The 27,917-nt window shown below is 30.7% G+C and overlaps 2 protein-coding genes and 2 long non-coding RNA genes across 13 annotated transcripts in view; 2 read left to right on the top strand and 2 right to left on the bottom strand.

Annotated features, from left to right (window-relative positions):
* Nucleotides 1-347: 347 nt before the first annotated feature.
* Nucleotides 348-2,690, bottom strand: LOC146720158 (uncharacterized). Of its 3 annotated transcripts, none has more exons than XR_014926184.1 (7): nucleotides 2,523-2,690; nucleotides 2,239-2,438; nucleotides 1,973-2,144; nucleotides 1,732-1,895; nucleotides 1,393-1,605; nucleotides 958-1,191; nucleotides 348-835 (listed from the first exon to the last, which is right to left on the bottom strand). It is a non-coding gene; the product is annotated as an uncharacterized LOC146720158 (long non-coding RNA). The 3 variants fall into 3 exon arrangements; XR_014926185.1 differs by having other exon boundaries at nucleotides 1,973-2,089; nucleotides 2,523-2,689; XR_014926183.1 differs by having other exon boundaries at nucleotides 1,973-2,438.
* Nucleotides 2,691-5,239: 2,549 nt separating this feature from the next.
* Nucleotides 5,240-6,375, top strand: LOC114934788 (uncharacterized). Of its 2 annotated transcripts, XR_014926182.1 has the most exons (3): nucleotides 5,268-5,387; nucleotides 5,631-5,823; nucleotides 6,011-6,375. It is a non-coding gene; the product is annotated as an uncharacterized LOC114934788 (long non-coding RNA). The 2 variants fall into 2 exon arrangements; XR_003820347.2 differs by having other exon boundaries at nucleotides 5,240-5,823.
* Nucleotides 6,376-6,818: 443 nt separating this feature from the next.
* On the bottom strand, nucleotides 6,819-14,211 carry LOC114931173 (uncharacterized). 5 transcript variants are annotated; one of them, XM_085488988.1, is made up of 11 exons: nucleotides 13,911-14,211; nucleotides 13,201-13,461; nucleotides 12,762-12,951; nucleotides 11,104-12,292; nucleotides 9,786-9,983; nucleotides 9,519-9,704; nucleotides 9,007-9,141; nucleotides 8,414-8,587; nucleotides 8,126-8,325; nucleotides 7,889-8,048; nucleotides 6,819-7,139 (listed from the first exon to the last, which is right to left on the bottom strand). In XM_085488988.1, the coding sequence occupies exons 4-11, from the start codon at nucleotides 12,179-12,181 to the stop codon at nucleotides 6,967-6,969; spliced, it is 2,304 nt and encodes a 767-aa protein (XP_085345114.1). In that variant the 5' UTR covers nucleotides 12,182-12,292; nucleotides 12,762-12,951; nucleotides 13,201-13,461; nucleotides 13,911-14,211; the 3' UTR covers nucleotides 6,819-6,966. The 5 variants fall into 5 exon arrangements, with proteins under 5 accessions (XP_085345114.1, XP_085345115.1, XP_085345118.1 ...); XM_085488989.1 differs by lacking the exon at nucleotides 13,911-14,211 and having other exon boundaries at nucleotides 13,229-13,478; XM_085488992.1 differs by lacking the exons at nucleotides 11,104-12,292; nucleotides 13,911-14,211 and having other exon boundaries at nucleotides 13,201-13,465.
* Nucleotides 14,212-15,784: 1,573 nt separating this feature from the next.
* The window catches only part of capt (adenylyl cyclase-associated protein 1), a 38,211-nt gene continuing 26,078 nt past the window's right edge, over nucleotides 15,785-27,917 (top strand). For 2 of the 3 annotated variants that reach the window (XM_029307501.2, XM_029307500.2), the window contains exons 1-2: nucleotides 15,785-16,020; nucleotides 26,118-26,478. In XM_029307501.2, the coding sequence (XP_029163334.2) occupies nucleotides 26,360-26,478 (119 nt within the window). In that variant the 5' untranslated portion in view covers nucleotides 15,785-16,020; nucleotides 26,118-26,359. Of the gene's footprint in view, nucleotides 16,021-24,651; nucleotides 24,677-26,117; nucleotides 26,479-27,917 lie in introns of those variants that run through there. The other variant, XM_029307502.2, reaches the window with a different exon arrangement.

Raw genomic sequence — 27,917 nt, 5'->3', positions numbered from 1 at the left:
TTCTCTTATTATTTCGAGGTTAAAATTACGATTTTTGCTTTTATATTCTCATAATAAAGCGGGGAGCACACACTTTTACATAAGCATAAGCATATGCATAAGAAATTCGATTGGTTGAATTTCTTATGCATAAGTTTATAGACCAATCAAGATTCTTATGCTTACACTTATGCGCCTATACAAAAGTGTGTACTCCCCGCTTTATGCTTATGCTTATGCGCTTATGCAAATATGTGTGCTCCCCGCTTAAGGATGCAGTCCCATGCACAGCAAAAAATCGGAAACGACAAAAAGGGAATTATAAAAACGGAATGGACACTTGTAGCATTCATCATCCACACCTTTCATTTACACTCTACACTTTTATTACACCTTACACTTTTCACTGCACTTTTACACTTTTTTACATCTTTATACATTTGTAATAACTTCAATTCATTAATATACATAATGTTTTTAAGAAAAATCAATATTTCCATAACAACACATTCATTCATTTATTTGTTACATATTAATTCTTTTTGTTCTTTCGCTTTATACTTTCAATGAATAAACATTACTTTTTCAAAGATCTGGTGAATTTATTTATAAGTCGCTACATTTTTGGTGACCCCGACGTGATATTAAAGCCGACGTGATATTAAAGCCGACGCATTTTAAAGGCTGATGCGGAATAAGTGCCAAGTGATCGTCGTATTTGAAGTCTGCGAAATATTATCATCGCTTGGAAGAATTGCTGGATATTCTGATTTTAAGAGATTCATTCTTCGGATCTTTGAAACATCAGAGGCGGATTAGTCCTTCACGGAAATTCTCAAATCATTTTATCGGATTCCTGGAACAAGAGGAAAATGCCAATCGATAGATCACCAGTTAGACCCTGTTCGGATACACAGATTGATATGGATTTGGCGAGCGGATCAAATCAGGTTGGATCAGAAAATATTAATATTTTACCTTCTCAAACTGGACATCAGGTGAGTGATCCTATGTTACAAATTCACTCAAATGAGTTTCGTTTATTAAAACTACCGACTTTCTGGCATAAACAACCTAAACTCTGGTTTGCTTCTATTGAAAGTGAGTTTACGGTTTATCGAATTCGATCAGATGATATTAAATATAGTTCTGTCATTCGTCATCTTGATGAACAAGCCTTAGTAAACATATCTGAAGTCATTGAAAATCCACCTAAAACAGATAAATATAATTATTTAAAGAAAATATTAATAAATCGCTTTACGGATTCAGAGGAAAAACGTTTGAGACAAATATTAGCTGGAATTGAACTTAATGATAAAAAGCCTTCGGAATTACTTCGAGAAATTCGTCATTTGTCTGGAGGATCTTTAGCAGATAGTGTTTTGCAAATGATTTGGCTTCAACGCTTACCACATAGAATTCAAACGACTTTAGCCGTAGTAGAGGATGTTCCTCTTGTTAAACTTGCGGAATTAGCCGATAAAATTGCTGATCGGGACGGCGGTTTGCAAGTCGCGGAAGTTTCCAATAATACAAGTAATAAATCTTCGGATTTCGCGGATTTGCTACGAAGAATCGAAGCTCTAGAAGTTTCTCGTCGTCGAGATCGTTCCAAAAGCCGGTCTAGAGAGAATAGAAGATTTAGATCGTTATCGCGTAAGAAAGACAAATCAAATAAAGATATTAAAGATACATCAATTTGTTTTTACCATAAGAAGTTTGGTGATAAGGCTAAACGATGTACTTTACCTTGTTCTATGTCCAAAACATTCTTGGCTTCACAGGAAAACTAAAAACGCCGCTTAAGACTGAGGCTGCTTACGACGGTGTTTCTAACAATCGCCTCATTATTTTCGACAGACATTCAAATTTGAATTTTCTTGTCGATACGGGCGCTGATATATCGTTGTTACCTAAAAAGGTTTTATTGAAGCCGTGGCATACTAATTTAAAACTTTTTGCCGCAAATGGTACTCAAATTAATACTTACGGTTCTAAAACTTTAATTTTGAACCTCGGTTTAAGGAGAGAATTCAAATGGAAATTTTGTGTCGCGGATATTCAACGTCCTATTTTAGGCGCCGATTTCCTTTGTCATTTTAATCTCCTAATTGACATTAAAAACAAGAAATTGATTGATAATGTTACCGGTCTTACGAATACTGGAAAAATTCAAGAAGTTGCACATTTGTCAATTTTTACCACATCTCCTGATTCTGTGTACCACAAATTTTTAACCGAATTTCCAGAACTCACCCGTTTTTCTCCGATTTCCTCGGTAAAAACACATGGTGTTGAACATCATATCGTTACGGAAGGTTCTCCTAAATTTTCGACTCCCAGAAGACTTACTCCTGAGAAACTTAAATGTGCCAAGGAAGAATTCAAGTCTATGATGGAGCAAGGAATTTGCAGACCTTCAAGCAGCTCCTGGGCAGCCCCTCTACATATGGTACCTAAAAAGGAACAAAATTCTTGGAGACTGTGTGGTGATTATCGTGCACTCAATTCAGTGACTATCCCGGATCGTTATCCCTTACCTCATATTCAAGATTTTTCTTCTTCACTTTTTGGTAAGAATATCTTTTCTAAAATCGACTTAGTTAAAGCGTACTATCAAGTACCCGTCGCTAAAGAAGATATTCACAAAACAGCTGTCACTACTCCATTTGGGCTTTTTGAATTTGTCGTAATGCTTTTCGGTTTACGAAACGCAGCCCAAACTTTTCAACGGCTCATGAACTCTTTACTTAATGATTTGAGTTTTGCCTTTTGTTATCTTGATGACATTCTTATTGCTTCTAAAGATGAGAAAGAACATTTTGCTCACCTACGCATTATTTTTCATCGTCTTCAACAAGCTGGAATGACAATCAATGTCGCTAAATGTCTTTTCGGTCAAAGCGAAATTTCTTTTCTTGGTTACTTAGTTTCTAACCAAGGAGTTAAACCTACATCCGAAAAAGTGAAATCAATTATTGATTATCCTAAACCTAAGACACTTCATGAATTACGCAGATTCTTAGGAATTATCAATTATTATCGTCGCTGTCTCAAGGATGCTGCAAATCATCAAGCTCTGTTAACAGAATATTTAAAGGACAGTCGCAAGAGGGATAGAAGAATTATTTCTTGGACTAAAGAAGCGGAATTTGCTTTCGAGTCATGTAAAGAAGAACTTTTACAAGTTACTACCCTTTCTCATCCTGCTCCTCATGCTCCTCTTATTTTAACTTGTGATGCTTCTGACTTTGCTGTTGGTGCATCACTTGAACAGTCTATTGATGACGATATCAAACCAATAGCATTTTTCTCAAAGAAACTAGACAAAGCTCAAAGAAATTATAGCACTTATGATAGAGAACTTCTTAGCATTTATTTGGCTATTAAACATTTCAGGCATTTTGTTGAAGGAAGACAACTGTTTATCAGAACTGATCATAAACCTTTGATTTTTGCTTTCCGTCAGAAATTGGATAAAGCGTCACCAAGACAGATCAGACAATTGGACTTTATTGCTCAATTCTCTACAAATATTACCTATATTTCTGGAAAAATGAATTCAGTTGCTGATGCTCTGTCAAGAATTGAATCTATTTCAATGCCTATTATAGTTTCTTTAGAAGAACTTGCTAATTATCAGAAAGAAGATGAAGAACTTCAAGTTTTACTTTCTTCAAATTCTTCACTTCTGTTGAAGAAACTTATTCTTTCAGGATCAACCATACCTATTTATTGTGATTGCTCTTCGGAATTAATTCGTCCATATGTTCCTAAACTCTTACGCAAGAGAATTTTTGATGTTGTTCATGGACTCGCTCACCCCAGCGGCAGATTGACATGTAAACAATTACTACTGAAATTCATTTGGCCTTCTTTGAAGAAAGATGTGAAGGAATGGACTCGAACTTGTCTTCCATGTCAACGTGCGAAGATTTCAAGACACACCAAGAATTCTCCAATTAAGATTGCAATTCCTGATCAACGCTTTCAGCATGTGCATTTAGACATTGTTGGACCACTTCCTATTTGTCAAAATTACCGTTATTGTCTTACTATGATTGATCGTTTTTCCAGATGGCCTGAAGCTGTTCCTATTTCTGAGATTTCTGCTGAAACTATTTCTACAACATTTTATTCACATTGGGTAGCACGTTTTGGTTCTCCTATCAGCATTACAACAGATCAAGGTCCTCAGTTTGAAGCAGCTTTATTCAAAGCTTTAACAAACCTAATTGGATGTCAAAGGATTAGAACTTCTGCTTATCATCCTGCTTCAAATGGAATTCTGGAAAGATGGCATAGAACTTTGAAAGCAGCGATTATGTGCCACGAAACAACCAACTGGGTAGAATCTTTACCTTCAGTTCTTTTGGGATTACGTTCGTGTTTCAAAGAAGATTTAAAAGCTTCACCTGCAGAACTTCTTTATGGATCCACTCTTCGTATTCCTGGAGAATTTTTCATTGAAGAAGATTTTCCTGCAGATCCTGAAATCTTTCTTGAAAAACACAGGATTCATATGAGGAATATCAGATCATCTCCTACAAGTCATCATTGCAAAAGATCACCTTTTGTTCACAAGAATCTTTTTGATTGTACTCATGTTTGGATTCGAGAAGATACTGTTAGGAAGTCACTACAACCTCCTTATTCTGGCCCTTTTCCTATTGAGAAACGTATCTCTGATCATTTATTTGCAGTTAATGTTTCAGGAAGAGTTGTCAATATTTCGACAGAACGTCTCAAGCCAGCCTTCATTCCTAGAACTTCAGATTCTACTGAACTTTCTACCAGATCTTCAGCTCCTGTTCCTGCTATTTCAACTCCTGTTCCTGCTATTTCAACTCCTGTTCCTGCTACTTCAGCTCCTGTTCCTGCTACTTCAGCTCCTGTTTCTGCTACTTCAAATCCTTCTTCTTCTTCTACTGTTGGAAAAGCTGTACGCACCTACCCACCAAAGAAGAAGAAAGTCCATTTCGCAACGAATATCGTCACTTGGGGGGGAGTACGGTAGCATTCATCATCCACACCTTTCATTTACACTCTACACTTTTATTACACCTTACACTTTTCACTGCACTTTTACACTTTTTTACATCTTTATACATTTGTAATAACTTCAATTCATTAATATACATAATGTTTTTAAGAAAAATCAATATTTCCATAACAACACATTCATTCATTTATTTGTTACATATTAATTCTTTTTGTTCTTTCGCTTTATACTTTCAATGAATAAACATTACTTTTTCAAAGATCTGGTGAATTTATTTATAAGTCGCTACACACTCATGCGTAGTGTGCAGTAAATGTAAATCTTGTATTTACGTACTCTACGTTATGATTGTAAATAACCTTTGTTTAGCAAGTTCTTCTTTTCTTTTTAGTATAAGATAAAGGTAGTACATCTTGTTAATTTGCTCATAATTCTTTTTAGATTGCCAAGATATGTTTGTAGCATTTGTTGTAACTGTCTGCATTTTTGCACTATTAACCCAAGGAAGGTCAAAATGATGTCAATTTGATGTCATATTGATGACTAAATATTGACCAAAAAATGACATAAATGTAGTCAATATGACGTCAAATTGACATTATTTTGACTTTTCTGTTCTCCTTGGGTAATATCAAATAAATTTCAGATTTCATCATATGGAATTACGTACTCAAACAATGCGATTATAATACGTACATTATTGACACATTATTATTGCAGAATATTTATAAAGTAAATAAAAATTTTTAATAAATTTAAATTTAAAAAAATGCGTATCTTTTTCGTTTCTATTTTTCGGTGTCTGGCATCCCATGGAGCAGATTTTTCAACAGGAAATGGTATCCTAACCTCTTTCTTCAACCAAGAACCAACTTTTATTCATAAAATACGAAAATAGTATACTTTGTAGTTGTTAATTACACAAATGTTTAATATGTTTTTATTTATATAATTTTATTTTTTACCTTAAAATACCATTTCCGATTTTAACAATTTCCGATTTTTTTTCATTATTTCTATTTTTAGCGTGCATGAGACGCCAGGAATTCAAAAAAGAAACGGAATGAGCAGACGACATGCTGTGCAGCTGCGCACCCAGTGAACCAAGTAATATAGCAGCAATGTAATGGCAATGTAACCAAATATAACAGGTTATATTACCAAAATGTTACATGTAATTTACATGTAAGTTACTTTTTCCGACTCAGCAATATAACATGTTATATAACGTGTTATCTAACCATTACATAACAATTAATGTAACTGTAATATAACAAATATGATAGCTGTTATATTAATGCAATATAATAGTAGCTATATTTGTAATGTTACAGTTATATTGAGGTAATGAGCCTGTTACGAAAGTTGAATAAAAATAGATGGATTCAAAATTCTTATTTATTCATAAAATGTTTGTATTACACCAAACAAAATAATTATGTGTATCAAATTAAAATGTAACAAACTTAAAACATTAGAAATATATCTTTTATATTAGGAACACATATATATCTTATATATCTTATCAATCTATTTAATATATGTCTTTTACATTTTCTGCAAATTGTCTATCGACTAGATGCTAATAGATACTAAAATCGACTAGATACCGAGTGATGATGGCTGTGATAAAATAATACGTGGGTTCTTGCAATGTCGCTATCACAGTTTTACATATATATAATTAATACATCCCACCTCATCTTTATTACGCTACATTATATGTATGTTTCTATATTATTATTATTTGTATATAGTGTCACGCATCATTCGTTAAAGATGGCAATTGCAGACTTTTTTATTCCGTTGTATAGTGAATTTCTTTATATTATATAATAACCTAGATATACTATATATAATAATAAACGTTCATATGAATAAAAAAAAGAAAAATATGAAAAAGAGTTTTTGACAAAAGACACAAAGGCATTTTTTCACGGTATATGACAGTAGCAAGTGTCTTTATATTATCTTTAACCTTGTTAAGAGTTTGCTTCATTCTCTCTTGTCTCATCCGTTGTCTTTCTTCTTTCTGCTCTTTTCTTCTCTTTTTCTATTGTTCGATTTCGTCGTTGTTTAGCAAACCGGAACCATTCTGCGACGATCTCTTCGAATTCAATTTCTTTTGTTGCCGGATATGTATGTAAAATAGCATCTGTGAACAAATTAATATAATTAATGATGTAAAAATGTAAAGACAATGTGAAACAAAAACTAGATAATAAATTAAAGTAAATTTAGATTTATTAGGGTTGATGGGGTTAACTTCTAACAGTAGAGTTTTTATGATAAACAATTGAATAAAGTGAAAAGTAATCAATTATTTTGCATTTTGTTTCATTCTATTTTATTTACGTTTAGATAATAAGATTAGCATAAATTAGCATAAATTTTTGGGTTTTTTATAAAAACCGATCATATTTGCAAGTCTAAATACCATACAGCTCTTATATTTTGCTCTTATACCGAGTAAAAAATGTTAAAAATTAGATTTAAAATATAACTTTTGTGAAGGTATATTTATACACTTTCTGTAACAAAAATTTGAAGAAATTCAACAACAATTTGACATTTTTGGCAAAAATTAAAATTCTTCACAATATTACCACGGAACGAATAATTGCTATAAAATATGTAATCTTTTCAAATAGTATTGCAAGAAATCATGAAGACAATTATATATAAAAAAGTTATTTTTTCGATTCGATATCGACAACGATGATTGAGAACACTTATTCCTAACTATTATATATAATTATTATATACATTATTGAATTGTCTGTTTGCAGCAAGAACATTATTCAATGTTTCTGCCAAAAAACGGACAATAAAAAAAGGTAACTGTATTCTCAAACAACGTAAAAATGGTATTTTTTGGTACTAAAATTTCGGATATTATATTACCTTGCATTATTTTTATAATATATAGATCTTCAATGCAAAAGTTTCCCTTCCGTCCTTTCCATGAACATAACTCTGCACAGGAATTTGTGAAGATCTTTGTGCAAATTCTTTGGGTGTCCTCACGCGCTGTATGACCTCCAATTTTCTGTACAAATGTATTCTGCAATAGAAATATTACTATATTTGCAACAAATTGAATAAAATTTGACTTTTTTTTGTGATAAATAATTAACTTACAAATTGTTGTTTTATTTCCGGATTTTCATGGATTTTTTTCTCAAAGACTTCAATCTCCGCGATCGATTTTAATGGCAGAAGAGACGCTATGAGGCCAACATTTCCTGAAAACATAGGTTTTCCGTGTTCGACTTTCTGGTGAAGCTCCCGTAGTTGTACTTGAATCGATGCGAGCATCCGAATAATTATTCTTGAATATTCTACATCAGAATAAATGACAGACAATATTTAGTATCGAAAGTAATCAGATGTTCTTTGTAAATGTCCAATAAGTCCAGTCAGTTTCACCTTCCTGATTACGATCCACCACTTCCATGCCATCAAAGGCTTTTCTAGTAAGCGTTGAAACTTCAGAAAAATTTTCTTTTTTGCGAGTTTCTGACATCGCAACCGGACTCGGAATCGTCATGTATGGGTCATCCACGTTTTCTGCTTCCTCGTCTATGTCACGTTGGTCTTCGTCTATAGCACAACACAAGATATCATTAGGGTCTGATCAGAACGGCTGATTTATAATTTCAAGACCGTATTTTATATTTTAAGTCTTTGGCCCGTATTCATAGTCCGTTCTTATATTTAAGATGATCTTAAGACCTCGTTCAACCAATCAAGAAATGCTATGCGGCCATTTGATTGGTTGAACGAGGTCTTAAGACGATCTTATAAATATAAGAACCGACTATGAATACGGGCCTTTGTCTTTAGTAACGTACAATACTGTCTTTTATCTCAAATCTAAATCGTACGAAGTGTTAATAAAAGTAATAATTTTATTGTATGCATACAGTATTCTAGATTTTTCTTGCGCGTTACTAAAGACAAAAACTCTCAGAACATAAAACATTGTCTTAAAATTATAAGTCAACTATTCAGACTCTTACTTATGATATGTGACTTTGTGAGCTTTTTTGATCCTCTTGCCTCTACGACGTCGTGTGAATTTTGAAAATTTGCAGATTTTGATATCTCGCCAAAGCTGTTTGGAATCGGTGGCAGGTCTGATAATATGTTTCGACCTGAAAATTCAAAGTTAATTTTCGATTGATGTTTTGTTGTCAGTTGTATATACAATATCCGTTGATGTGTAGTAAAAAAGCCTGTTTACAGACATGATGTAAATCTATTATTGAGATTTCCGCACAAGGATTTTTAAACAGCTTTATCTTAATAGCTCAAGATGGAATGCACAAGAGATATGAGGATTTGAAATTCATAGGGATTTTAAGTTTAATCTAATAACTGTAAGTATAAAGTACAAATTACGAAATAGATTTAAACAGGAAAAAATATACTATATAGATTCTCCTAATGGTATTAAAAAAATAAATGACGAAGCATCACAATCTTTAAAAAATTTGTTAAATCAGATTATAAAATAGCTACAATAACTTACGCAGGTCTCGTGGCTTTTTTATCCACTTCGAAGTTTTAGATTGATTTTTATTTTCGACATCATCGGATGAGGAGCTCGATATTCGTCTATTTGGTATGACTCTTCTGTACCCTTTTCCGAGTTGGTCATCATCAGTAGTTATATAATTTGCATCCTCCGCGACCTTTCGAGCCTTTTCAAGAGACGCTGAAATAAAATATTTATTTTAAATAGAAACTAAAAATGTCACAGTTGTTCCTTTATTCTATAATAAAGAAATATGCTTACTGCAATATTTTTCGATGGTCACAGGCAAATTATCCCACGACTTTTTATCTGGTTCAGATTTTTTTGCTATTAGCGTACTAATGTTTTTATAATTTGTTGGCCACCAACATGATGGTTCATCGTCATTTGTTTCAAGCCAATTGGATGGTACTTCGGAAACTTCATTGTTATTGAATGTTACGACTGCATATGCCATGTCTATCCAATCGTAAGTGAAAATGAAGTAATTTCAAATAGAACAAGAGGAAATGAGATTGCAGGAAAGGATTTAAAAAATACGAGGAACAATCTTTTTTATTCGATTGAATTTTAGATAATTAATAATTATATTGCAATACAGGAATCACTATACTTGAAGTGGTTTCCTCAGGATTTTGCAATTTTAAACACTTTCTTTGTATTTGTGATGCTAATAACGTAATCCGTTCAGATATAAATCTTTCGTTAACCAGAGAGATGCCAAATTTTTGAGAATCGCACGGTACTGAAAAAAACGACCTCGTGTTGCTATAATGATTTCCTTTTATGTAAAGAACATTATTGTTGCTAAAAATTTTTGTTACGATAAAAATCGAATCATCATTCAATTGACAACAGTTCTCATAATCCTCTGTTGAGATGAAAAATCCATCGAATTCGAGAAATTTGATCTTTATTGCAGACTTCGAATAGTGTACAACTGGATACGATTTGCGGTATTGAGTTTGAATAGGTACAGCATTTTCTTCTGTTATACGATTAACAATTTGATGTAAAGGTTTTTGCGAATTCTTAACCTGTTTCTTTATTGCCTGCAAACAGTTTTCGAATTTAAACGCACTGAATTGATCTAAGCAGCCAAATCGGGTTACATCAGAAGCAAGGTGCACGAGATTATGTACATTATGCGTAATGTGTTCCGAACCATACAATTCTCCATAATGCGAAACAAACCAACATAATAAAGATTGAGCATAATCATTCATAACTAAACACAATTTACGATCAGCTAAAATACGGATTGCTAAGCTGAATGAAAGGAAATGATTATACAAATCTTTCCGTAAAACTAATTTCAAAACCACAGGACCAGTGTAAAGAAGAAACTGACGAAACTCAGTGGCCTTCCATCTATCGATATCGTTAAAACTTCTCGGTTTTCTGCTAAATTCTTTAGTTATGAAGCATTTCATTGACTCTATATTTTCTGACGCAGCCTGCAGTTGTTCGTTCGTAAGTCGAACATTTTTAGGACCTTTAACCCAGAATTGAAGAAGACGTTTGGTAACTCCTAAGCATACAAGATGCATATAGTCTAAAACAACTTGAGAAATCATACCTATATTTAAATTTAATAAATCTGTGTAACCCACATGATGTTCAGGCTGTTGTTGATGTTGAAAAGAATAATCAGTTCTTAATTCGCTATTTATTTCAGGGAAAGTAATGCGATGGCCCAATGCATCTCCTTCTTGAATACATTTAGAACATCCAAAGTATCCATTGTGACCTTTCGTATAAGTAAGAAACGACTTTGCAGGTGCATCGCAAACAAGTGCCTTGACACTTACACAACACTTATGATCATCAACATCAAGGCCGTTTCTAAGAATTTCAGTCATGTCAATGATAAATTCTTTCAGATAAATATTAGCATCAGCAGGTTTCTTGTTACCATAATATATGCCAACAACGATAGGCTGAGTGTAGAAATCAGTTTCGATTGATATTAAAATTGGCCAAAATTGAGCTCGCGAACTTTTGAACAAAGGTAAACCGTCACAATTTATATTTATTTCTATCTTATAGGGGATAACTTGAAAGTACTTTGCAATCGAACGTTTCAGTCCATCTGTTACTCCGAAATGCACGTAATAGCCATCATTCATTGGTTGAATTTTATACGACGTATTTCGAGGTGTTTTCATAAGAGTTCGAACATCTATTGGTAAATCAGAATGACCATGCAAAGAAAGAATTTTTAATAATGCATTCACGCTTCTGTGTGACACGTTATTTTGTACAGTCCAACAGCGCAATTTATCTGATAAACTTATATTGATAGTACTTGGAATGTCACAATTAGTTTCAACGAAGGATTCATTACTGGAGTCATTTGACAAATATTCCGCTATATGTGTTGTCCCAATATCAACAACATCACCCGTGTGAATAAAGACATTGCTTTGAGTTAGAGGAATATCAAAATCCATGGAAGAAGCTGATAACTGGTCGTTGTGTATCTTATTGGCAATTGAATAATTGAGTAGACTGACATGATCGATATGGCAACTATGAGATAAAGGTGTTATATGAGAAGTAGATGGCTGATTATGATCTGTCAAGTACTGTGCAATTTGTGCATTGAGTAATTGGTTTTTTCTACGTTTAGATAATGAGGCAATATCTTTTGGCATTTTTGAAAAAACGATCCATTAAAAAAATTTCATTTAAACTTATGATGGATAAAAAGGTAGTACAAAGGTGTATAATATTGAAGATACTGAGTGCAATTACAGTTGAAAAATCTGTAAGATAAAGAGAAATAAGAAATAAAAAATGATAATATAATTTTGAATATCAATAGTTTTCTTAATAATTTGCTTTTACACTGCTATTATGACAATAATAGAAAGTGTTTATTGATATTAATTATTAGTAACTAAAAAGAAATTGTAAGTATTTGTAATTGTATACTCAACAATGCACTATTCAGAATATGGCAATATGTATTACAGTAGCATGTAATAGATAAAATTAATTCAAAAACAAAAATAGAAACCCAAATGCCCAAACATAATTATCGTTTCACTGTCTATAATGATTTATGCAAATGTGGCTAAACTTTTAATTTTGGCTATTTAAAAGCTACAAAATACAAGATTAGGTAATAATGCAGAGTGATAGTTAAACTTGAGCAAGGCTAATCTATTTAAGAATGTGGAACTAAAAACAAAATAGTTTTTATGCCTCCTTACTTAATTATCACACACGTACCTGATTAATAATGCAAGCTTTTATAAATTGTGCTTATATATATATATATATATATATATATATATATATATATATATTGTGAATTATTTTTTATTATATATTATTGTATATATCTCATCAACGCCTTCTACTTTCTGATAGTGTGAAATCATCTATAAAAAAATTTGTTTCTTCCAGAAGTGTGAAGAATCTGTGAAAAAGTTACCAAGATTAAATTTATTTGCTGAGTTTAACTATATACGATTTAAGTTAGAAAATTATTGAGAATAAACATATACTAAGAAATAAAGAGTATGCATTTTTAATTTGACTCGAATTATTGTATAAATGTGGTCGAATAGAGGTTATGAGGTTATAACTACCAAAAGCGATTGAGTAATTTTATATAAGAGGCAAATTCTCCGAGATTCTTATAAAATAATATTTTATTAGCACTTACATCCTTCAGCACCTTTATATACATATACCTTTGTACTTTAAGATGTCCTACACGTTGCCGGAAGAACAAAAAATTACTCTCTCACTTGTTACACACACACGTTACACGTCTGCCGTTCCTAGCCCTCTATACTGCGCAAAGAGAGAACGTCCCTCGGTCTACGCATAGGCGGCAAAATGGGGAGAGCGTGGCGCGTATTATTCAATGCTGTATACGTAAATATATACATGCTTGGGTAAGCTTGAATCCGGATTATTTCAGCTTAAAAAAGTGAAATAATTGAAATAATTAAAATTATAGGAATAATTAAACTAATTTCTTATTTGAAATAAATTAATATAATTATAACAATAATTTGATGTTTCGGAGGCTTATTGGTGCTATTTGTTGCTACAGCATTGACAAGCTATATATATATATATATATATAGGCACTTTAATATATTCACAACTCACAACACGGCACTCGCGGCGCGACATAATTATATCATACGCAATGATTATATATATATATATATCCACCGATAAAAAAACGTTAATAGTAAAAATTAACAGATGTTGCATTACTGTTATGTTATTCCGCTACACTCTATTAATATTATCAGAATATAACTAAAGTTATAATAACATTGATACAAGCATATTACGTAACAATTACACAATTTTGTTACATAACTGTAGTACCAAAATGATATATAACAGTTATATTACCTGAAGATAACAAATGTTACATTACATGTAACTCGCATGTTATATTGCCGTTATAAAACGTGTTTACTGGGCATGCTCCATTCTCATATTTTATGGTTCCTTTTTTGTCTTTTCGATATTCACTATGCATGAGACTGCATCCTAATCTATTTTATTCTTAAAATCTATTGTTTAACTAATATAAGAATAACAATAATTAAAATCAACTAGTTGTGTGTTCTTCTGCTTTGCTGTCTTTGCTGTTCGTTCAATTGAACTTCAATAGCAACAAACTGCTGCGGCAGTATACTACACATGAAATGATATCTTAACGGTTATACCACCATGGTTATATATAGTGCGGTCCGATTTGCACTACAAGTACTACGGAGCGTTTGCAGCAACGCTACGGTTGGTTCACTTAGCGCTATAAAATGCTACAGTAAATCTTATAACGTCATCATATTTGCTACCAAGACACTTCAAATGCCTGTCCTTACAAGATAGGTTAGCTGTAGCGTTGTAGAAATCTGGCATCCATGAACAATTGTAGTATAATACATACTAAGAAGAATTATCAATGCAAAAGGCTTCCGGATGGATGCCGCGTGGTTTAACAGTATAATGCCGACGTTTTGCAAACGTTGCAGTTTGCATCTTCAGGGCCGAGAGCTCCGAAAAGTCTCAAAACTAGAACTAAGAAGAATTGTAATACTATTGAGAAATTTAAAATAAAATTACAATTGCTTGATGAAAAAACTGGTAACATATTTACGTTACATGTGACAGAAGAATATATGCTCGTGATATAGTAACTGTAGCATCTATAGCGTTCATGGACCGTATGTTTAATGATACTTATTGGAGCGTAGAGGTCAGAGCATTTGGTAGCGCATACCGGACCGCACTAATAGTTAAAAAAGAAAAATCTAACTACATCATGTCGCTAGCGATTACCAAGATCCGTAGATGAACGACGGGAGGGGAAGGAAGGTCGTCGCATGAGCCGCCATTTTGGGACCACGAAGTTATGTGTGTTGTATGTCGGTGTGTGTCGTACAAAGTGTTAGTGAAAAAACTATAGTTGAATAGCTGTCCGGTGGCTGAATTGGCGGCGCCATTTTGGGGCTCATGCTGAAACAATGATGCAACGACCTTACTTCTCTTCCCGTCTACGGACCTTGGCGATTACATGACGTTATTATATCGCCAAAAACGAGTGATGAGCGATACATGAAAAAGTACTTTTATTAGAGGGTTTTTACTCTTTAAAAAGTCAGTATTGCTATCTTCTGTCCCTTTTTAAATTAAATAACTTATAGTTTGTTTGAAATTTGAAACATTTTGTTGTACAATAAAAACAAAAATAAAAGTTTTTGAGTAGTGACGGATTAACCTAATATGCGGTCCTAGGCAAATTTTGGTGGGGAGTTGCCTATGTAAGGCAAGGATTTTTTGAAAATTAATTAAACATATAAGCACTAAAAAGGAATTGTAATTAATATAATACAAAATATTTTATTTTGGTTATAAATAAAATTTTCTTCACTGGTTGGTGGGGGCCTTTTTGTGGTAGGGATCCATAGGCAGTGTCTAGTTTGCCTATTGTTAATCCAACCCTGTTTTTGGGGGTGATTGATAAAAATTAGACACGTATATATATTTCATAAATAATGAAGTGTAATTATAAATAAACATTTAAGCTATATTTATTCTTTCATTTTTAATGTACGCTTATAGATTTAAAATATTAACATTTTACTTTGAATATTTTAAATTTTATAATATTTACATTTTGTAATTTGGCGCTTCATCCAACTAAGGATATGACGGGAGTCACGTGACTCGCCACTCTACGATATCAAAAAGTGTCGACGCGCTTCGGTATCGTCGCAATTACTTCAATTGTAGTCTGTGGTGGAGCGTCAGTATGAAAAGGTACCTTTAGTCAAGCAATCGAAAACTACTTCCGGCATCCGGCAAACGCCCTAGTGTATATCTATTGCTATCGTTGAATTAAAATTTTTTACTTCGAGCGAATTTTGCTCAGTGTCACGTTGTTTTTATCGATTTTATGGGCAAAGGACGATCGTAACAGTGGCGAATCGTGTTGGAAATTTTTACGTTCACGGTGAGTCAGTTTCTTTAGACGATGAAATCACCTAACCGTTCGGAGCACGGAATGTTAGAAATTCTCGTTTTCTGACGGCTTTCTGTCAATTCTTGAGGAAAAATTAAGCGCGGCTAAAAACGCCGAATAATATATATAATTAAAAACTGCATTCGAGTTTCTTTCACTTTATTTCACATATAATATTGTCGATCAGTAAATACTTTATAACGAACAAAGTTTTTGGTTATCTGCCATATTTTGGCTAGAATCACCTCGTTAGACCTCGTATGAATCATGCATTCCATCTGCCGTTTAATACCGGCATCTATGTCTATACTGGGTGAGCCGCGATGACATGGTTACCTTATCATTATAATTAGTCTGTTAATAGTAGGTCGATCAAATTTTTTTGTGTCGCATATAATTCAAAGAGGTCCTTACATTTATGTTAATTTACAACCAAAAATTATTTTTACATTTTAGTTTACAGCAAAAAATTATTTTAAACTAGACAATATTTTTTTATAGATTTTGGAGTGCTGAAAACGATGCTACAAACTAAAATTTACTAGCACATCAGATTTCTAAAATAATGGTGTTTTTTACGATATTTAATATTCCAAGTAACAAATGTATGTCATTTTCCAGTTTAATGACGTCATAGACGTCAAAATGACGTTATTTTGACGTTTAATGACATTAGTTTGCTACTTAGAATTTTTTATTCACAAAAAAAAGTTAACATTATCTGCAACATTTGATCAAATATAATTTGATTTATATATAAATACAGAATTATACTGAGATAGCAAACATTTCCCTTATGATAATAAAAGTCCTGTATTATACTCGTAATTTGTAGTTTAAGGCTATTGATACACATATACACTATAACTTATTGTGATAGATTCCATTAAATATATATTTATATATATATATATATATATATATATATATATATATATACTATATTTATATACAGAGTCCCATTCTTCGTAACTTTGCATGGAGTGGTCATAGAGAAAAATGTTTCAGACAAAAGTTGTAGAGATCATCTGATAGTGACCTTGATCTTAACCATGGAGTCAAATTTGAAGGTCAACATAAAAATTTTGAATTATAATTTCTATTTCTCATTACATATTCTTGTAGCTTTTCTCAAGAGGCTTTCCAAAACACTATAATAAAGTAATTTCCGAGTTACAAGACTTGAATTTTAATTTCATTTATAGAATATCTTATATATTTTAATTGCCAATTTCTTGAATTTTTCGAAACAAATGCATTTATTCCGAATGATTTAAAGGGGGACAAATAGTGGTAAAATTAATTTTGGAAAAAATAATTTTTTCCAAAAAAATCTTCCTCAAGAGCATCTCCATATGAGAAGTAGTTTCTAATTCCCAGCTTTAATCTTTCATTACATAGCTAAAAAGTAAGATATTGAAATTTAAAAAATGCATTTTATAAGGAATGAACAATATATTCATAACATCTGATCAGAATTTCCAGATAACATTAACTTTTTTCACAAAAAATAATCTCAAATATCGCAAAAAAGCGATATTTTGCATATTAAATCTCAATTATTTCAGTAAAATCTATAAAAAACACCATCTCTGGTTATGAACAATATATTCATAACATCTGATCAGAATTTCCAGATAACATTAACTTTTTTCACAAAAAATAATCTCAAATATCGCAAAAAAGCGATATTTTGCATATTAAATCTCAATTATTTCAGTAAAATCTATAAAAAACACCATCTCTGGTTAAAATAATGGAAAAAAAATGTTTTTTTTTTAAACTAATTGTTATAATGTAACTATTTATTAGTTTTTTTAATTTTCAATAAGGTCATCTTTAATTTTTTTATAGGTAAATTATAATTTTCTTACCTTATTATTATTTATTCTGTTAGTGGATTAATCAACATTTTTTTAGTCGCATAATATGGTTCAAAGAGACTTAAGATGAGATATAGGTAGTATATTTTTTATCAATGTTTTTAACTTTTAAGGTTACCTTCAATTTTTTGTATAGCTAAACCCATAATATTTTACGTTCATCTTTTAGTAGATATTGAAGCAAGTATTATAAAATATTTTAAAATTAAATAGTTTACGAGAAATTTTACTTTTTAATTTTACATAATTTGACATGAACTGTAAAATATTTTTACGATTCTCGGCAATTCTTATTTTATTTTTTCCTGTTTTACCTTTTTATGTAAGTTACTTTTGGTTATTTTTAATTGCCCTTAAAAATCTTTTATAATATAACATTTAAAATAATATTTTATAAGAACGTGGTACATAAAATATAATAATTAACACATCACTGCATTTTTATAAACTGAAGTATTGATAAATAAAATCGAAAAATAAATTGCAAAAATGTCAATTTATTTGCAATCTATCAGTGAATAATTTTTCTGTTATCTACTTGCACAGCTTAATTCTTTGAATGTTGGATTGCATTATTGAGAAAAATCTAATCAATATCTTCAAAAATATTATCAGTATGAAGATATATCTTGAATCTCTCAAGTTCTCTTTAATACGTGTCATGTATTTTTATCTGCATGTAAAATTGGGAACAGCGCCAAATATACATATGTACATTAATACAACATTCTGCGATTCGAGAAAAATGCTATAACAATATATCTTTTATTCAAAATAATTTTTTTCGGATATGAATTTTGTAAAATTGTACGTACAATAGAAAAAATATTAAAGATAAATATTAAAATAAATTTGATAAAAGGCTGTTAAGAGCAGTAAATATAAAAATTCAAATTATGTTCGAAAGTGAAGTCATATATAAAAATAATATTCTTTAATCTAATGTCTAATAATGAATTACAATAAAAGGTGACAAAAATGAATTAAACATAAGTACTCTTTAAATACAAATACAAAGCGAACGTTTCGGTCAATATTTTGACTATTATCAACGCTGATTAAATTCTGAATTTAAAAACTAATAAACGGTGTCATAACGGTAATATATACATCAAGCATAGTCAAAAACGTCATAGAGTATGTAACGCATTAAAAATACAATGATAGATATAATGATTAACAAATATTATCGTAAGAGAAAAAGAGAACATGATGTAAAAATGAAAAGCGATATTCCTCCAACATAGTCATAATGTGATGGTTAAAATTCGTAAATTGTGTTTCTACTCCGGTTATTAGACCCGATAGACACATAATGATTTGAATCATATGATTAGATTGCAACGTAAAAACAGTAGTGTAGGAGGAACATCGATTCCTGAGATCCGCACACTTATAATGTCACAGACAAAGTCAAATATTAAAATATTAAATATTAAATATTAGCAATAGAATCTTTTTTGTAAGAATTATTTTATTTTAAATGTTCAAGCTTTAATTTAAACTTTGCTTTATCTCACAACAATATGGATTTTTACTGAGTTATCGCAATTCAAATATGTCAAAAAATTGTGCTAAAGTGTGTTTAGCGGATGAGTATTATTTATAAATAATTTGATTTAAATTATTTTATATTTTTACAAACTAACACTAAAAGAACTATTTCACTATCTGAAGAGAACATTTGTAAAAAAATGACTTAATTTTCAACGTCTAAAAGTATTTTATATCTTTTTGTAGAAACTTTTTCAATGAAAATTTTTTTAAATTTAAATATATAAATATTATACTTTAACATCATTATTAAATGCTTTGTAGAGATGTGCGAATTATTTGAATCAAATCGAATCGAATCTGGCAATATTCGATTCGATTCGAATTGACGTAGTTTGAAATCGAAAGATTCGATAACGTCGAATCATTGCAATTCGAATTCGAATCAAAGAACCGCGTAAGAAAACTTAAAATCCGTTTAATTCTATCGTTTAATTCTATACGCGTTGATTCGATTCGAATTCGAAATATGGATGATTCGATTTGATTCGAGTTGTTTTTTGCAAATTCGATTCGAATTAGAAAATCTTGATTTGCACATCTCTAGCTTTGGAATTAATGTTTTTCTTAAACTATTTTTAATTAGGAATATTTTATATTTTATGTTTTTTTATTGTGCGTTTACATATAATCTATTTCTATAATATTTAATATTTATTTCTATTCCTAATATGTCGCTTAGGTAGTATCTTAATTTTTTAGTGTAGATATTTTTATTTTTTAAAATAAAAATTGCTATATTCGGCATTTACAGCACTGAAAATTTGTTTTTTCGATAATGCTGCAAAAATGTTCAAATTCTTGTATCTATTTCGATATTTTAATTTAAATAATATGACGAGAATAATGTTAAATAATAATTGTTTTTACTTTTTGATCAAATTTTTTTCGATAAAAATTATGTTTTGAAAGATACTCGAGATTTTTTTAGTGATTAGAGAAATATAATAAAAGAAAAAATAATAAATATCAAAATTCATATTTTATATGGATTCATGAATTTATATTTCATGAGATAATTACTTGATTAGTTTTTGAGCGATTAATTATTTTCTACAATTTCTATAATTATTTTCTACAATTGTCTGCTTTTCAAGTTTTGTTTTAACCCTTATCTTACATCTTACAATAACGAATGTGAGACTGGCTGAATAGGAAAGTTCTCTATCATTTTGCAGTTTTTGCAATAATTAATGGAAAATTAATTAAAAGTGTACTATTTTATTTTGCTCATTAAGCTTTCTGTATGAGCAAACTAGTTTTTCAATTTTGTCTTCTAGATGAAGTTTAATGAGTGAAACACTTTTTCACATAAATTTATTTATTATCACGTATATGTATGTATCTATTTGTATATTTTTTTTTTTCGTAAAAGTCAAAAATTTATATTTCTTGAAAAATTTAAAATTTTATAAGAAAATAAATTTTTCACCAATCCTCGGGAAATCAACCATTCTTTAATGATATTCCAATTATATAACAAAATTTGGTCCAATATTTAAAAATTGACAGAAGTTAGAACAACACAGATATTTTCTTTAAAAAATTCGAAATTTTATAAAAATGAACATTTTCATCTTTGTCAAATTCAATACCAATCATCCTTTAATGTTAGTCTATTTATATAAGAAAAATTTATCTCGATATCTAAAAATTTGCAGAAGTTAGCGCAACTACTGACATTTTTGAAAAATTGCATTAAAATTAAAACAATGTATGAATTTTCATAAAAATGACAGTAAATAAGTGTTGTCCTACTTTACTTATATATCAAATTGGAGCGCTGTCAACTCAAAAGCGGGGTCTACAATGGCAGCAGGAGTACAGAGTACAAGAGTAAGCAGTAAGCAGTACGAAATGGGATTGGCTCATTCCGTTACTCCCAACGAAATGAGCGAATCCAATTTTATACTGCTTACTGCTTACTCTTGTACTCTGTACTCCTGTTGTCATTGTAGACCCCGCTAAATAGTTTTTGAGATGTTTAAATTTTCAGAAAAATGGATAGACACATATACAGGGTGTTCCATTTTCTATCATCTCTCATAACTTTGCAGGGAGCGGTCGCAGAAAAAAATATTTTAGATAAAAGTTCAGAGGGGGTTATCTGATGATGACTTTGGTCTTGACCTTGGGGTCAAATTTGAAAGTCATTTAAAGGTCAATATAAAAATTTGAAATTAAAATTCAACCTTATGTAATTCGGAAAATATTAAATAAAAAAATACTTTATTATGTTTTGAAAAGTTCTTGAGATGAGCTACAAGAATATGTAATAAAAAATAGGAAAATTTTTATATTGAGCTTTAAATGACCTTCAAATTTGACCCCAAGGTTAAAATCAAGATCACCATCAGATGATTTTCTCTGAACCTACAACTTTTGTCTGAATTATTTTTCTCTACGATCGCTTCCTGCAAAGTTACTAGGAACGATATATTAAAATGGGACGCCCTGTGTACGATGCATGTACACATATAGACCTTTTTAAAATATGATTTTTCGATGTTTTGGAACATTTTTGAACACATTGGCGTAGAATCTGAAAAAAAATTTCCACGAAAACAAAGCTTTTTCTGAAGAAGCAGAAGAGATCGGCTAATTCGTGCGTGACGAGAAGAGATAGTCAACACGGGGATCTATCTATTATTACATTATTATTCGTAGAGTGGCTCTCCCCCGCTTCGTCGCACATCTAGCAATCGTATAACTGTGAGAGGTTTCTTCCTGCTGTGCATTCGATTCGAATTGACCGTTAATTTTTAATTAATTTTTTTATTAATTATTGCAAAACGATAGAGGACTTTCTTACGCAGTTTAAGGGGATGCTAATTCTGTTTTATCGACAAATATTTTTATTTAACTCTTTATTGCCTACAGAATGAAAAACCCTTTACTAGAATTAAAGTATTCATAATAACAAATCGGGGCTACTACAAATGTATAGAAAAAAGACAAGAAAACTAAATAATTATAGGCAATAGGAATAAGAAATTTTCTATTATTAAATTCCCAAAAATATTAATAACAGTATTTTAAATAGGAGTTGTAGAAATTAATCGATCAAACTAGCAAGTAAATCATTTATTTATTCAGCTTCACGACGTTTCGACCATATGGTTGTGGTCCTTATCAAGTGAAATAAATTAAATTAAAGTTAAACACATTATTATATAAATTTAGTCAGTAACATTTCTTAAAATTATAAAAGTTAATCAATCGCACAAAGCGAAACATTCAGTCATATTCTGACGATCTTTCGATGGGTTATGATGTTTAATGTTTCGCTTTGTGCTATTGATTGACTTTTATAATGTTAAGAAATGTTACTGACTAAATTTATATAATAATGTGTTTAACTTTAATTTAATTTGTTTCACTTGATAAGGACTACAAACCATATGGTCGAAACGTCGTGAAGCTGAATAAATAAATGATTTACTTGCTAGTTTGATCGATTAATTTCTACAACTCCTTTTCTATTATTAGTCTTTTGCAACCTAATCTAAATGATAAGAAAACTGTAATTATTTAACTTTCTTGGTTTCTTTTTATATACACATATAATAAGATTTGTTATTATGAATGCTTTAATTCTAGTAAAGCCCCTTGCACAATGCCAGGCAACAGGCAATAGGAATAAGAAATAGAAAATTTCTACCAATAAAAGCAGAGAATCATATCTATCTCCTTTTCCGATTGGTTGATATTTTCTATTTCTTATTCTTATTTCCTGTTGCCTGGCATTGTGCAAGGGCTTTAAAAGATTTTTCATTCTGTATAGCCAATAGAGTTATTAAGGCTTCTGACTTTTCGCCGATCATGTTGGAAATGTGACATCAGAGGCGAAAAATACGCTAAACATTTTTAGATTCGAAATAAAAAGACCTCTATATAAGCTAGCCCCCTATTAAGCTAGCAGAACCAAATCGGCATAATTTATCGGGATATATCAGAATATTTAATACTAATTTGTCCATTTTGTACTAATTTATACCGTTAATAAAACTTTTGTACTCCGTGCCGTTTCCAAAAAAAAAAAAAAAAAAAAAACGCGCTGCCACCTTCAAATAAGCTAGCAGGACCATAATAAAAAAAAAGATAAAATAAAAATCAATAGCAGAAATAAAAAGTACTGAATTTGTACTAATTTGTACCACAGAAAAATATTGAATATTTTCATTTATTCTGCAAAAAACAACTCCAATTGATTTCAGCTTTATTAAGCTCAAGAGTAAAGTATTCTTTCTTATTAGTAGAATTAATTGCTATTTGTACATGCGACGCGGTATAATATGTACTATCAAAATGTTAAGTTTCAGATGTTGGATCTCTATTGTTCCTTTATGGTCTTGCTAGCTTATTTGAAAGTGGCAGCGCGTTTTTTTTTTTTTTTTTTTTTGGAAACGGCACAAAGTACAAAATTTTTATTAACGGTACAAGTTAGTACCAAATAGGTACTAAATATTCTGATATGTCCTCATGAATTCTGCCGATTTGATTCTGCTAGCTTAATAGAGACAATAAAAAGACACTTCGGTAAAACAGCACTTCAGATGGCTTTAACACATTCTTAAAATACCTAAGAAAATTATTCTTTTCCTTTGACAGTCAATCAACAATCTATAAAACGATTATTGAGAATTTTGCAAAATGGTAGAGGACTTTTCTACTCAGTTTGACCTGCTCTACCTGCACCTGACGGGTGGGGCGCGAATTACCGGACACCCTGTATATTTAAAAATATAGTTCTTTTTAAAAAAACAAAATAATATTCTTGAAAATTGTCCTTTAGAATAAAATTAGTAGCGTAACTTTTTTTCTCTTTGAAATTCTAGAATTTTTAGTTAAAAAATTTTTCTCTAAAATGCATTATTGTTTCAAAAAAAAACGTATTTCTAGATACATATGGTAACGGAATCTTTTTACATGTGAATATACGTTACATATAATAAAATAAAATTTTGCCAATATCATTGCAATTTTGTTACATTATGAACCATTTATTGTATGTATTTGTGTATATTTGCTAATATAATTGCAAGTTTGTTACTTTATGAATCATTTGTTGCACGTTGTGTACAAGTATATTTACATGAGATATATTAGCGGGTTCTCTAATAATAGTCTGGAGTATTCTTGCGTCGGACATCATTCGAGATATCTTTCAGTTTCTTGCCAATTTTCAGAAAGTAGGTGCAACGCCATTGGTAAGAGCAGTATTGCAATATTTTTTAAAAGATAATATTTAAAAAAAGAAAATGATTGAATTGCGTACGCAAAGACACACATAGTGTATATATGTATACATATGTACATATTTATTTATTTACACAGTATTCTTAACCTAATAATTATATTATGCTAGTAATTATTTGTAAACATTCGAAATATTCGATGAATTTGATGTTTTAATTTTATATTATTATTAAGGCTCCCCTGCATACTCGATTGCCAAGTCCGCGTTGACAGTAACAATTTAATTTAAAACGGTGAAAATAAGATCTCTATATTGTTTTATTGATAAAAGATGTACGATATAATGAACGAAAATAATATGATTAATAAATAATATGATTTTGATTATTAATAAATAAACAAATGACATTTTAGCAAGCCAAAAGATTCTTGTGACGTACAGTATTATTTTTTGTTTTAGTGCAGTGTTTTTGTATTTTAAATAATTGTGTTTAAAATAATCGTGATGGAACCGAAGACTCTCATTTTGGTATAATTTAATATGTGAAAGCAAATATTAATTTTTTTCGATAAAGAGCCTGTTAAAGAGGTGGTTTTCATCCTTATGGTTAAGTTCAATTTCATTCGACATATACATATTATTTATTAATTACCCAAGCAAAAGGAGAGTTTTCGGTATATTTTACAAGTCTGTTCTATCCGTTTTAACCGGTATTTTAAAAAACATTTTTATTTTTACGTACGTCGAAAGATTTTTTATGGTCTATTTTCTCGCTTGGGATGCTGGAGTGATGGCCGAAGTTTGGCCACCGAATTCCGATAGGTTAGCACCAAACATATCTAAACATATGTACGTGTACACATATACACACGATAGGTTAGCACTACACATATCTAAACATATGCACGTATACATACATATGCGTGAAAATGTTCTGCACTGTTTTCTTATTTATTAGGCTCCTAAACTTATATTTAAAAGTTTACTAATACTTCTTTATTCAATTTCTAGTCAGAACCTATAATATTTTGTACGTACAAACAGCAGAACTTTTATATTAAACAATTTTTTGACCTGACGATAGAAGTCGATAAAGAAATTTTAGTTTTTTAATTTTTTCTTGTTTTTAACATAAAATCTGTAAGTTTCCACTTTATTTCTGCATATTCTACATACTTTAATGGTGAAAAAGCATTTATTATTTTATTAAACTAATAAAAAGTTTTCGGTGCAGAAAGATCTATAATCATCCAATCGATAAAACAGACATCCGCCATTCCCTTAATCGCAAATGAAACAAATAATCTTTTATTATTAAAATCCAGGGTTGGGTAATAACGGGAGAGGCTCAGTTGCGCACAGTACATAAGTTTAAAAAAATCATTAACTTACCCCACTATGTTAAAATCTATTATTAAAATCTAACATTTGTTTGCAAAACTAAATTACAGGTTACGGAAGTAGCGGTAAAGAATATTCAGAAGAATTGTTGAAAATCGACTGGAAAAGACGTAACAGGACGACTCGTGTAAAATTGTGAGATCTAAACTCGAAAAATACCGCTGTAAAAAAACAAGTATAGTCTTCCTCCGAAGATATCTACACCTGCAGCAAGTAATTCTTGGACATTTGAAGAAAATTCTTCATTGTTGACTCTTTGAAGCAGGATATAATTTTCAATCAGCCTACAAGCATGTCCATAGCCGGATACGAGGATCTTTTGAATGGGCCAGTTAAAACGTACTTAGACTTAAGTCAAAAGATCGGCGGTGATGTAGCTGCTCATAGCAAGCTCGTGGAGAAGGCTTTTCAGTTAGTATATATTTCCAAATATACATATAAATATAGAGTATTCCATATCAAGTTAGCCACTTTTATATTATTGAAAAAAACCGACCTTTTTTCCATTTATAACAGCTAAATTTTATCCTTACAAGTAAACCTCGGAGAACGTTAGACTCCGATTTTTTCAAATTTTTTACAGTTGTTTCTGATGTCAAAGTATGAAGAAATCTGTTGTTATTTTTAGCTCAAATTGATTTTATTTTTTATTTTGCGCAAATATACGATTTTTCACGTGTTTAAACTAGTTCTTACTTTATACGAATAAATCTATCCGATTTTGATGAAACTCGGCACACAAATAGAACATTAAATAGTTTATTAATTTTTTTTACCGCATTAAGCAGTTTTGAGCTGTTTTTAAGTACTTTCTAAACAATTTTTTAAAAATATTTTTATATTTTTTTTGTATCTTCTTTGTTTTATATTTTTTCCTTTTTTTTAACAATTGTATAACAAATTTTTTAAAATTTAATAATTGTAAGAAAAAAAGAAAAAAGTATATAAAACAAAAAGATACAAAAAAATATAAAATTATTTTAAAAAAATTGTTTAAAAAGTACTTAAAAACTGCTTAATGCAGTAAAAAAAATTAATAAACTATTTAATGTTTTATTTGTGTGCCGAGTTTTATCAAAATCGGATAGATTTATTCGTAAAAAGTAAGAACTGATTTAAAATGTGAAAAATCGTATATTTGCGCAAAATTAAAAATAAAAAAAATCAATTTGAATTACAAACGACAGATTTCTTCATACTTTGACATCAGAAACAACTGTAAAAAATTTGAAAAAATCGGAGTCTGACGTTCCCCATGGTTTACTTGTTAGCATCCCTACACTAAAACCCAGGAATTACAGAATGTGATTTTTTACGGTTTAAAAATAGCACCTCATTCTGTCTCCATATATCAGACTCTATACGTCATTTTGACGTCAATGACGTCAGTTTGCTACTGGGATTTTGTACGTATAAATTGCAAAACTAGGAGTTTTTGGTCTAAATCTAAGCACAGATTTTTCAAATTTTTTGTGTAGGGACGTTAAGAATAAAATTTAGTTACTAAAAATGAAAAAAAAGATCGTTTTTTTTGTAATAAAGGTTGCTTTATATGGAATACAGGGTTTGTCCGGAAAGTAATGCGTCGCATTTTTTTGTGACGCGACTATACATCGCAGAGCGATGGGACCGGTTGGGGAGGAAGGGGCGTACCCTTAGCTTTCCAACGGTAGGTCGCTCAATTGTTTCCATGCGCTTGGAGGGTTAGGACGGCTTATTCTGTGAACCTCTGCTTAGTGGTCGCGTCGAACTTGTGATGGAGAGAACGATAGAGCAACGCTATGCGATAAAGTTTGTTATTACGGCCTACCTGACCCGGATCGGTGTGGCAACGGTGCCGCAGCCGCCCT

The sequence above is a fragment of the Nylanderia fulva genome, unplaced genomic scaffold, assembly GCF_048542155.1.
Source record: "Nylanderia fulva isolate GAGA-0341 unplaced genomic scaffold, ASM4854215v1 Scaffold76, whole genome shotgun sequence".
Classification (NCBI taxonomy): domain Eukaryota; kingdom Metazoa; phylum Arthropoda; class Insecta; order Hymenoptera; family Formicidae; genus Nylanderia; species Nylanderia fulva.
The sequence above is the reverse complement of the archived record's forward strand: the minus strand, read 5'-3'. Positions and strand labels throughout refer to the sequence as shown.

Coding starts and splice junctions, on each gene's coding strand:
- LOC114931173 (XM_085488988.1), bottom strand. CDS start 12,181: ATGCCAAAAGATATTGCCTCATTATCTAAACGTAGAAAAAACCAATTA. Junction 9,984..11,103: donor TTTATTAAATTTAAATATAG/GTATGATTTCTC, acceptor ACGATTGGATAG/ACATGGCATATGCAGTCGTA. Junction 8,326..8,413: donor GGTGGATCGTAATCAGGAAG/GTGAAACTGACT, acceptor ATTCTGATGTAG/AATATTCAAGAATAATTATT.